Genomic DNA, 13,105 nt, shown 5'->3' on the forward strand with positions numbered 1-13,105 from the left:
GTGTGCTGCTTAACTTCTCGGTAATCCTGAAACTGCTATTCAAAAATTGTTATTGAAGATTGCTCAATTGTAACACATTGCAGTAAAACAAGTATTTCAGGATGGGTGTCCCATTTTTATTTATGGTAACTGTACATGTTTAGATTTATCATAATGATGAACATGAATTCTGAACCAATGAAATAATAGATGATGGAACAAAAATGCACTAATGCCTTAGCCAGGATTCAAACCTAGGATGATAAGGGTGTAGCATCTACTCTTTTTTCACCTTTTTCTGAAGCATGTACTCCCATGTCATATGAATAAGAAAAGTTTGCTAAGTGCCTGCTCCAGTGGTCACGTTTTGATACGAATATATAAGAGTGAAGTCTCAGAAACCAAGCAGGTGCACATAACACACGTACACTCACAGGAGCATGTATGCACCCAATCTCCACAGACAAAAAATCAGTCACTTGTAGCAAAGGGTGAAGTTCATGGTACTAAATGGCCTCCAGAACTCATTCAGTTTTGAACAGCACCTGCATGAATAAAAGGCTCCATTGGATCTACTTGCATCATTGGAGTATAAACAAAAATTAGATTCATTGGACCTTATTGCATGTTTCAGTCCTCCAGAGTGATGTTTTGGTGCCCCCAAGCCTTGTTATATGTGCTGCTTCGTGAACTGCTGTAATCAGGAATCTTATTCATGGTACTCTGATTCAGATGCCCATTTACATACACTTCCCTTCTCAATGTCCATTCTGAAATCTGCTGGAATGGACTTCCATTCACTTGTCTGGAATTTTCTGGCAGGTGTGAAACCAATTTGCAGCTACTTTTTTTTCTACTCACTGTTACGATGCCAGTGTGAGATTGCTGAGGAGGTACAACACTCCTCCTTGTACACCCTCTGGATGGTCCACTATATCACATCTACAGACAGCCACATCATTCACTTTGTGTCCATGGGCATGCTCAACACAGTGGCACTTTTTTGACCCTGTGCCACATCTGTAGTGTAGTCCATTTGGCATGCTGCTTGATTACAAGTATGGAGTTATTGGACCAAAGCAAGAGTTTCACACTGAAATGACATGCGACATGAACCCCTTCAGTCTATAATCAAGCATTCATCACACAAATAACAGACCAAAGTGACATGATGCACAGTATTAAGAAAACAACCCAGTCCAAGCAACAAGTGACACATATTGAAGGTCATCTTTGGTCACCTCCTTCAGAGTGTGCATCGCATACGTCTTGACTTCGTCAGCTGAAGCGAATCTCTACCCTTTGAGCAACTGGTTCATCTTCTGAAAGAGGTGGTAATCAGCTGGGACCAGATCTGGGGAATATGGAGGCTGCGGAAGGATAGGAAACTTTAACACAAAATATGATGATCACTTGCTGCTCTTGAAGCGTGATCTTACCACCCCGACAAACTGCGGTATCAGCACCAGATAGCCTTCACCGTAACGTGTTTACCTTGAGAGCTGCTCAAACGAACTGTTTGCTACACACGTCATACCACACCAGCTAACCCTCTGTGCAGCCGCAGACCAGTCATTGCAGATACAATGCCTTGGTGGCCAAAGTTCTGTTTATTTATGACTGTACTGGTAAAAATTGGAGCAGTTGATCCCTTCTGCCATTGGAGTACATGCACATGATTACCTATTCATTTTAATTAGCATGACCCAATGTAATAACCATGCTGTGGAGTCCAAAACCTCTCTCTAACGGCCATACCAGAATGGAGTGACTTTAGCAGTATTGTTCATGTGCTAGTTGCAATCACTGCTACTGTATCTTTTTCTTCCAGCACTGTTTGAGCTGAGTGGGATACCAAAGGAGGGGCTTGAGCAGTTGGCCACTTTAAAGCACTTAAAACATAGACAAAGTGTTGAACAGGGACCAATAAATCTCAAATATAAGAGTAGCATATGGCTGGTATGTAATGATTAAGTAATTCTACTATACAGTTTGGAGTTGTAGCTAAGATTTTTTAAATGTAAGCATGTGTCTTTCATCCTACATGGAACTGTCAGCACGTGTCATCCCCTGCCTTTTCTTCCCCTCTTTGCTTTTTTTTTATGCACTCTTATTCTGTTCATAGTCTTCCATCATGAAGACCCATGGGTATCATCATGCACCGATGAAACAGGAAGGGGGGGGGGGTAGAGAGAATTGCAAGGATTAGGAGAGGACAGGCATGTGTGAATTTAGAGCCCACCATGTTTTGAAAGTTTATTTTTCACACTTTCTTTGTTAATTGATTGTTAACAACTCCTAGTTTGATGTTTGGTGTAAAATTGTTCATACCATCTTGGTATGTTGACAAACCTGGCATAAAACATGGTTCTAAGCTATGGGAATGGATATTGCAAATTCTTTCCACAGTAAATGTTTCTCATTTACATCTTCTGAAAATGCTTTGCATTCATGGGACAAAATGCTAAATGAATTGTCCATCTTTTACATTATTTGTGATCAATAAAAAAATACTCAGTACAAAAGCACACAATTTTGAATTCTAATTCTATATAAAATGACATATTGGTGTTATGATAAAGAAAATTTTAATAGTTGATTTCAAAACTACAATTTTGCACAGAACAAAAACTAGCATACTAAGCTCGATTGATTATTAAAAGTTATAATGGATGCATCAGCACTGAGGCAATTTCAACCCTTCTTCAAAACTGTAGCACAAACAGAACGAATGCAATGGCCGGTCCACATGCTACATTTTCAACAATATTTTTCCTTGCTCAGTTCAAGGTACTGCATGTGGACTGGAAGAGCTTGAACTTTATGTATAGCTTTATACGTTTCAGGAATGATTTTACTCTGTTTGGACATAATGGTTGTGAACTCAAGGTCCTTGTATCTTCTGCCAGCTGCTAGGAATCTCAACATTGCAGCCAGACTCTCTTGTGGTGAAATAGTTTTCCTCATACTGGTGCGTTGTACGTGAATTTACTAATTCCAGTAAGTGATTGTGTTTCAATGTCCACTTGTAAGTATAGGTTGAATCACACGGAAGTGGATTTCCAGTGAGAATGCCCTAGTTGGTGCTGGATTGGCTACCTGTCTGGAAATTATGGCTGCTGGTCTGGTTTGGCAACTAGCCCACGTTCTAATTGCAACTGATTTCTCTGCTAGAATCTGTGGAGCAGCCAATCAGAGTGAGAGTTCGCTCATTTGAAGATGATCTGTTTGGCAAGGGAAAGTTTTTTGTCTGTGGTTTTCGAGTGTTGGTTGTTTTCGTTCACTTAAGATTTAGGAATTTATCCAAAGCAATGAGATATGTAAACAACAAATGTGATTAGCCAATAGTGAAAATCCTTATTATTACCAGTGAATTAAATGTTTGACATATGTAGTTCAACAAAATATTTTTTATGAATGAATCCTGTGAATCTCATGTGTGAATATACATACCAGAGTTCAGTAAAAAGCTTTTTGAGTACACATTGATTTCGCCATATTTTCTTTTGAGCCAATTTCTAGCCCATCATTTTATATTAATTCTTTTCATGTTAATTTTTAATAACAGCAGTAACTCTTCTCCTTGAACGTTCTTCAAAACTCTTGTCTATCTTTTTAGCTTCTCTGCTCTGTGTAAAGTCTTGTGGGAAGAAAAGTATACCAATAAGTACGGTAACAAGTATCTCGTGAGGCAAAAACTAGCGGATGATCCAGTACAACACAACTAGTCCAAGTTCAACTGGAAAATCCAGCAAGAGATCCAGCCTTGTGTGATTCAGGCATAATTTTGCCACAGTCTTCAAGTTCACCATACAGTTCACTAAGTAACCTCACAAAAGAAATGGTGCCTTTTGAGTAGCCAATGTCTGGACCATCTCGAATGTCTCATACTCACGAGACATTTAATTTGCATTCTCTTTCTGAGACAAACTGCAATACTTGACCAAAGTAGCACTTTCTCCATGATGGACTGTGTCTTGTCACAGGCAAGATGTTGAAAATGCAGCATGTGCAACATCCATAAACTAGTGAATAGAATGGACAAATATTATGAATGCAATAAATATTGGGTAGGTTTACCGTTAAACAAGAACACATTAAAACACACTAGATTGCTTGATTGATTGATTTGGTGTTTTAAGTCCACTTTATGCACAGTAAGGCTAATCTGGACTGGACCTACAGTTTAAAGTGGGATCCGAACCACTATGTGCCTCCACCGGATATCGAACCCAGGACCCCTTGATTACAAGGTAACGATGCTACCACTGCACCATCAGGGAGGCCTAAAAACACACTGGAAAACTGGATTGTAGGTTCAGAGGGGAAGGGGGATGAGGTTAGTCAAGGCTTGTCAAACTCTAGAAAATGAATTTTAATTACAAAATGTAAATGAAAAGCTACAAAAAAACATGCTTTGGTGAATGGAAGTGCCAATGTATGAAATGAAAGAAAGCATGTTGTAAAGTCCAGAACTGCTACAACATGGCAGGAAATGATACCACTACCTCACTTACGACAGAAAATTTACTTACCTGTGGGTTTATTCCCTTGACCCTTTTAATAAGCACTACATTAATAAAAAACAAGACTGTGAAGTGGCACCCAGCCACCATAAATCGCACAAGTAAAATATAAGTAGTCTCTAACCACTTGTAAAATGTATGATGCACCCCCACTGTGCATGACAAGAGTAACCCATCGGAACGGCAGCTCTTCATAGACTCTTTCTAAGAAGGTTAGAAAAGTAGGAGGAAGAATGCGGGAAAATGTACTTTGTTCATAAGAGTTCATGAAAATTATGATGTGTTAATAGTCTAGGGTCAATCTTACTTATATTTGGTATGTGGTATCATTTTATTAACCAGGTGATTTCCTGATAGGCTTCACTTCAATCCATGAAGATGAGAGTGGTGTTAGCTCTCGAAAGCTCGGATGCCTATCCAGAAATCATGTGGTTATCCCGAGAAAACCCCATCATTATATACTGTCTACACATTTCATAGTTACAATGCCGGCTGGTCTTGAAAATGAGTGGTTACCGCATTCAGACCAGTAATGCTCTATACATAGTGCGCAATTTGAAATCGAGACTGGTGCTGTAAAATATAAACAAGTCTTCATAGAAAGTTACTTAACCTTGTCTTCATTCAAAGCAGGACCCTCCTGCATCCACACATCGTAGTGCAATGCCTACCAGTGCATGGAAGCATTGCTGGAATTTGTTTTGTGTAGTGCTTTTTAAAATCCATGTTGTAGCCTTCTTGATTGTTGGTACATCATAAAAGTAGGAACCTTTCAGTGCAGATTTTGGTTTAGGAAATAAAAAATAATCACACTGAGCCAGATATGGTGAGTAGGCAAGGTGTGACAACACACAATCGATTTAGGGCCAAAAAGTTCTTTGCAATCACAGTCTTGTAAATTGGGGCACTGTCATGAAGCAGACGCCTGCTGCCATCATCCCGATACTCGAGCCTCACACGTGTTATTCCTTGCATCAAACGTTTCAGTACCTCAACATAGAATGCAGCAGTAAGAGTCTGTCTGAAATTTCAGTCTTCAGTAATGATTGTCCTCACTTTCTCAACTAATTTTGGTGTTCTCACCATCCCTGCTACACCTAGATGCTCGTCATGTTCAGTTGGCTCCCGCCCTTCACTGAAACGCCTGAACCATTCAAATACACACGTACAGAATAGATAATTGTCCCTATAGACTTGCTACATGTGAAACGTTCCCACAGCAGTTTTACCCAAGAGTGCACAAAACTTGATTTTTGCTCTTTGTTCCATGTTGAAATCACGATGTTCCATGTTGAAATCACGACACACTTTCACAACACGTGCTCGCATTCAACAATGCCACAAGCAGCAATATCGCTCAAGGTCAACGAGCTCTGCATCGATTGTTTTGACCACCGCAGAATTTGATTTGTTTGCACCACAGAACGTTTGCACAGTGGCACTACCTACCGAGAAGAAGAAAAATCAGCTTTGATTTCAAATTTCCGCACTGTGTAAAAAATAAATAATTTTTTTAAAAAGGAAATATTCTAGTGTTGTGGATATGTTGCAGTCATGGAGTCATAGATCATTGTACTACAATATTTCCTCTGTAACCTGTTTCATGTGTTGTCAATAACATTTCTTAACCTGGGAGAGGTCGTGCTCATTTCCAGTGGTCAGAAGTAGCGCGCTACTTGTAGCGTCGCTACAGTAGCTAGCTACAAAATTTGTAGCTGTAGCTGTAGCGACGCTACATTTTGAAAATTGTAGTTGTAGCGGTAGCGAAGCTACAAAATTCCTGTAGTTGTAGCGAAAATTTCGCTACAGCTACATTTATTTTCTCTCAGCATTTTGAGGTGAATTTTGAATGTGGCAACAGCGTGAGAAAAAATCAACAATAACCTTTAATTTTGCAGGAGGTTCATAAAGACAAAGTCAATTACATAAAAATACAGGTTATCTAGACTGCATCTTATTTAATTAGTATCTGAATAATTCAGATATCCAGATAACTAACTGACATATATGAATATATTCCAGCTAACAGCGACGTTTTATTGAGCTTCATCGCTATTTTGGGGAGAAACATACCTCGTTTGCTACACCGCTGGAAAAAAGTGCCTCGTTTGCATCACCCCCGGAACAAATCCTGTGGATATCCATGGTGTAAGAGGCACCAAAATGTCATTAATTGCTGTGTAAACACAACTTGCAGTGCAAAAACGAGCGATGGATTTTCCACTGCACTGACAAAGGAATAGTTCCAGCAATAAATGGTTCAGTACGTTAACAGCATTGATCATTGTCAGTATATAGGATCTCACCAGCAAGAAATTATTGTTACAAGAATGATAGAGTTTCTGGAATTACAATTATTTTCGTGAAAATATTTGTTCACAAATTTTAAAATTACAATACGTGTAGAACACTCGGGTTTACACGACAGTTTCCTCAATATATTGTATCATGTTGTAAAAAGTACGTACGAGTTATTGACATTCCTGCAGAAACGACAATTTTCTTTAGTTCTTTAGTTAATATACATAGTTTTCAAATTTATGTATTTTTCCTACTTTTGCGTCACTTTTCTGTAACTTTTGCTAATCATGACATCATCATCATTATCCTTCGCCGTTTCCTGCCTCTGACTGGGTCGGCATAGAAGTGAAGCCTCTCTCTCCGTTATTTCCTGGTCTTCAACCACTCCTCTCTTTCCACGGTGTTCCCAATCTTCTCCTCTTCTCCTAACACTCTCCGCTATCTGCTCTTTCCACCGACATCTTGGTCTCCCCCTTGGCCTTGTGCATTATAATCTCTTACTGGTAGTCTTTCTGCATCCATCCTCTTCATGTGTCCGAACCATCTCATCTGTGCCTGATCTATCCTGTCCTGAAGCTTCACCACACCTATGGCTGTCGGATCTCCTCATTCCTTATTCTATCCCTTCTAGTCTTCTCCCATAGACTCCTTAAAATTTCATCTCCACTGCCTGCATCTTTTTCTTGTCTCTCTATGTCACGTAATTATCGGCACATAGTATATGTGTTACATGTTACCTTCTTGCATTTCATAGGTACATCCCTGTTCCATATTAATCTTCGAACGCTTTTATATAGTCCACCACCCATTTGTCCTCTTCTGTTTACCTCCTCATCTATTCTTGAACTCTTCTCAATCATGACAATGAGGATGAATGGTTTATTTAATTATTCTCTTATCTATACTAGTAGCTTTCTGCCACTTTCGGCTAATTGTGAGAACGAGGAAGAATGATGAATGATGAGCAGTGTTGGGAATGGAGGAGCAGGAGGATCACATCCTCCCAACTTGGCGTCTTTCCTAGTTTTTGTTTTGTCCATTTTATGCATAGATAAGCTGATCGAGACTGGATCCGAGCCACTATGTACCACCGCTATGTATCGAACCTTGAGCCCTTTTGTAAACAAAGGGCCCCAGGTACTTTTCATTCAAAATGCTGCCATCATATCAGTCTATTAAAAAATGAAATATTTATTCTCAAGAAAAATAAGTTGATGTGAACATAAACGTAATCCTACCAAATTTCATTTGTGTATAGTTGTAATCATTAATTTGGGTAACACCCTAATTGCAATATTCATATATCAAATTTGAATTGAAATGCCACTTGCATAGGTACGTTATTCTCAAAAACTATAGTAAAAATAAGTAACTGAAGTAACACAGCTATCAAAATTATTGAATGACGGGAATCATGATAATAAATAACAGAATCTATTTACCAGTAGTAGGGGATTTTTTAATATTCACATGGTTATTTTTAAGTTTTTTTATGCAGAAGTAGCGCAAAAAGTAGCGAAGTAGCGAGTAACGAACAGGAGTAGCGTAGCGAGCTACTTTTTGATAAATGTAGCTGTAGCTGTAGCGAAGCTACATTTTGGAAGAATAGCTATAGCTGTAGCGAAGCTACTTTTAAAATGTAGCGTTCTGATCACTGCTCATTTCACAATTTAATGTGGTCGAGGTGGGTCACTGTGACCTGCAAATTTAAACTTTATTCTTTTCAATATTTAAAGATTTTTTTTGTTTTGTCCTCCTGTTATTTTATTACATCATTAGGCAAATAAATAAATGTACATATTTAGTTTTACTAACATTTTTGTGTTCTTAGTAATATTTGTAAATACATGTTGAATAAATGCACCATTTCTGCTTGTCTCAAATATCTTTAGGAAAAAACAAAGAATGAGAGTTTTTCGAATAAGGAAAGAAATATAGTACACTTTTGTATGAAATAGGTGATAATTAGTTTATTCCATATGCCCAGCACTGTATAGTTGCACAAATGTAAATGGTCGCGGTGGGTCACTACGTCCCACATACACCTTTCCTGCCGACACGTGAACGCAAACCGAATATCACCTGTGAGACTGTGGAGGCCAGGAGGAGATAAGAAGCTACTGCGAGTATGACCCACTTGCCTCAAACCCTAATGGATTGGTAAAGAAACATAGGCACGGGTCATGATGACCCACGCGACCGCTTACAGGTTAACAAAGTTTACATTTTCAGAGTCGCCTCATGCATAGATGGGCTAACTATAACTTAACCTATGGACTTAAAAGGAGTACGTTCAACTGAAAAGACCCCCATTCCATTTACATCCAGCACCCCACGATGTACTAAAAATATCCTAATAGGATTTTTTTTTGTATATATTATTTAAGACTTAACAAGTCCAAATAAAATTTCCAAAAGCCTGATATTTATAGTTGAAGTGTAGCACTTCCATTACGTTCAAGTCTAAGAGGATGCAACTGTTTGTAATAGTTAAAATTACAATTTAGATGTACTTTGTTTCCAGATGTGTTTTTGATTATTTACTATTATTTCCAGAATGATGGTATAAATAAACCAAAAGACCTCCAACCTGGGAAGGAATTTGTGATAGTTGTTCGTGTGTATCACCCTTTCCAGCACATGGTTGGATGCAAAGGGTAAGTCATAATCAAAAGTGGTAATGTTTGTCGTAAAGAGTTTCAGTGGCAACTTGAATGGTGACAAAAGCATTTTTTATTACTGTTTGTGGAAGAATAAATTAAGAAAAGGGAACCTATCAATCAGTAGTTATTGATATTGATACAAGACAAACTGCCTTTTAAAAAAATTATTATTATTAAGGGAAGTGTAGAAACAAGCTTCAAAGAGAAAACATTATTAGCAAAAGTTCTTCATTTTTATGTCCTCTATGTTCTGTTGTGTGTCATTCTACAGTAACACTCGTTAACAGTTTATTTCCCTATGGCAAAATTCATAAGAGCCACATCAATACATTTACATATTTAGGAACTATATGAACTAATTGTATGCTATTTATCATCACAGTTTCCTGCCTCTGGCTGGGTCGGCATAAAAGTCAAGCCCCTTCATTTTTTTGTGGTCTTCCACCACTCCTCTCTTTCCACAGTGTTCCAATCTTGTACTCTTCTCCTAACATTCTCCACTAACTGCTCTTTCTACCAACCACTCCTTGTGCATTGTAAGTTCTTACTGGTAGTCTTTCTGGTAGGGTTGTAAGTGGTCGGGTAAAAAACAGCTTTTTTGGAAGGAAAAAAAGGAGCTTTTTTCTGCAGCTTTTTCGTTTGGCCTTTTTTCGGCTTTTTTCACAAAAGTGTCTCAAATCAATGGAAATACAGGAGTTGTCCCCTACTGTAAAACAGACACTCTTTTCTACATATAAAATACAATTTACAATATGAAATTCGTAGCTAGACATAAACAGTGTGTTCAAGAAAGCTGGCTTTTTTGTATGGGTGTTTCTTTCCGAGTGTTATCTTCATATTTCGGTAGGCTTATTAAATATATTGATGTAGTATAAACATATTTACATAACTACTATCTGTGACAAAAATATCGAGCCCTTGGTTTACGTGCTTGTAAAATTGTACTCCGTGGGAGGAAAAAAATTCAAATATACCTCATTGGAAAGCTTCAAGTATCTACTTTTTAATAAGCGTTATCTGAAAATTAATCTTAACTTTGTTATCTTACTCTAATAAAAAAAACACTGAAAAGTGTAGTTTTTCTTCCAATTTTCACGAATGGGGAACTTAACACCATACAGTTCATAGTTGACTGTATATATAATTTTAAGATTTTGTGTACTTGAAGTTTGATTATTTCTGCACCTCTGTAGAAAAATCAAATGCATATTTTTAATAGATGCTTCAAAAATTGACATTTTAGGGAAACGTGTAAACTTGAAATGCATAATTACAAATTCAATGAAATTGCAAAAAACTGTTGATATAACGCATATGATCAAATTCCAGAAGTTTGGTGTGTGTATCTCAAATATGGTTACAGATATAAATTATTCTATCGCACTCCTAATATGGTAAAGGGGTGCATGACGTATGCCCAGGTGCAGCCAATCTCAGACTCCTTGGGCTGCAGGCGACTTCCACAGCATTGCCGTTTTTCTGCACTTCGCTTCAAGAATCGCGCAAGTGCATTCCGTCTAGCTGATCCAAAGTATTGTCGCAGCATAAAATAATGAATGAAATATTTCTCATATTGCAAATGGAGTACTGCTGTACTGCAGGTTTTTTTTTTTTTGGGGGGGGGGGTGGATTTCTTCTAGCTGTTAACTTCATACGAACATTGTCTCTTTCGATACCCGGTGCAGGTACATAGTGGTTCGGATCCAGTTCTGATTAGCCTACCTGTGCATAAAGTGAACTTAAAGAAAGAGAAAAAAACTCCACTCAGCTTTATATGAACGTCATTTTCCCAGTATTTTTTTTTTGTCGCACATTTAAAACAGATATATTGAGTGCAACGATGTTCGATGAGAGATCCAGTCTTCTCTTTATACAATAATAACACACTTGCTGTGTACAGCGATTTCATAAGCAAGGGAAACAGAACAAGGTTTTAGCAACACATAAAAATTATATTTAAAAAATTATGTATTTGAAGCCTTCATGCTAACTAGCATTTTAAAATATATTTCGAGCAAAAACTCATGTAAATTGTGTTTATCTCTCAAAATTTACTTGAGCATTGTATCGAGTAGTTGCGGTAGTTTCAGAATTTAATGTGTTGCTATACATTCCACCTGAAATATTGCTTTTATATTTTGGTCTCTTACACAGCTGCAACTGTTGTAATAAGCAAGGAGTTGTGGGTTCATTTAGAGAAACAGAAGGACTAAAAACTAATACATTTTCAATAAATATAATGAGTGAAAGGTAAAAGTATAAAATGCTGTTCATAATGGATTCTGTTGAACTGGATAATTAAAATACAAGTCGTGCAAGTCGTGTATCTTTCTTCTAACATCTTGCAAAAACTCGCCCAATAAAATATTGGGTCGATGCAAATTTTTGTTGTTCCCTTTTTCTTTACATACGAGGAGAATCAAATATGAACGAGCCTTGATTGGCTAAGCGTCGGAATGGGTAGCAGGGTGTGATTGGGCATGTGCGGCCGGTAGGTGGGGCTGCCGTGAGTCAGGAACCAGAACAGCCGGCGTGTCGCATGCTTCGTTTAGTAGCTCTCACGATGAGTGAGCAGAGTGTGCCAGTGTCTGTTGCGCAATGCATAATCATCAAGTTCCTCACCCAGGAAAACGTCAAACCGGCCGAAATTTACCAGAGACTGCAGGCCCAGTTTGGGAATGGTACCCTCTCGTGGGCAAGAGTGAAGGTGTGGTGTAAGGAATTCCAGCAAGGCCATGAATGTGTTGCAAATGAAGTGCACCCCCGTCGTCCTCGCACCAGTGTGACGAATGACAACATGGCTCGTGTTCGTGAGCTTGTCGAACAGGATCGCTGAGTCACTGTGAAGCAAATTGCGGCAGAACTTGGTGTGAGCTATGGAAGTGTCCAATCAAGCATCACAATGCACTTGGGCTTCCACAAAAATCACAGCTTGGTGGGTTCCCAAGCTGCTGAATGTTGCTCAAAAAGATGACCGAGTTCGCATTGCTCGCCAGCTTCACACTCGTTTTGACGTGGAAGGGGAAGCGTTTTTGCATCGCATCGTTACCTGTGACGAGACTTGGGTGCATCATTACACCCCAGCATCCAAGCGTGCCAGCATGGAGTGGAGGAGGAAAGGCAGAGGAAACCCCGTGAAGACCAAAGTTCGGTTGTCTGCGGGGAAGGTGTTGGCCACGGTGTTTTGGAACTGGAGGGGGATCCTACTGGTGGATTTCTTACACGAACGTCGGACCATCAACGTGCCCTACTACTGCGGCCTCCTGGATCAAGTTAAGGTGCAGTATCGACGCAAACAACGAGGCTGTCCCATCTGCCTTGATATGATTTTCAATGTTTGAATTTGTCATACAAAAAAAAGTACATGAAGCAAAGGATAAAATGCTATACCTTTTGAAAATCTAGCATCAAATCTCTTTACATTAAATTTTGTGTTCAGTAAAATATATTTGTATTCTGGCTTTCCAGTACATCATGTATAATTTGGTTAAATGGCCATTAAACCTGGGCATGGAGCAACTAGTGATGTATTTTGGCTGTTTGTTGCACTGGTTCTCAACGTTTGTGAGACCAAAGCCCAGTCAATTTATTTCTTAGAAGTCAATGTCCTGATCCCAACAATTTCACTCATAAATA

The 13,105-nt window shown here is 38.6% G+C and overlaps 1 protein-coding gene across 1 annotated transcript in view; it reads left to right on the forward strand.

Annotated features, from left to right (window-relative positions):
* Positions 1-13,105, forward strand: part of LOC145985751 (snRNA-activating protein complex subunit 3-like) — a 53,264-nt gene that overhangs the window by 21,363 nt on the left and 18,796 nt on the right. Inside the window, exons 3-4 of the mRNA XM_083119819.1 lie at positions 1,811-1,938; positions 9,363-9,463. Coding sequence (XP_082975945.1) covers positions 1,811-1,938; positions 9,363-9,463 — 229 coding nt within the window. The remainder of the gene's footprint in view (positions 1-1,810; positions 1,939-9,362; positions 9,464-13,105) is intronic.

This window comes from Lepisma saccharinum, chromosome 3 (assembly GCF_977018435.1).
Source record: "Lepisma saccharinum chromosome 3, izLepSacc3.1, whole genome shotgun sequence".
Lineage (NCBI taxonomy): Eukaryota > Metazoa > Arthropoda > Insecta > Zygentoma > Lepismatidae > Lepisma > Lepisma saccharinum.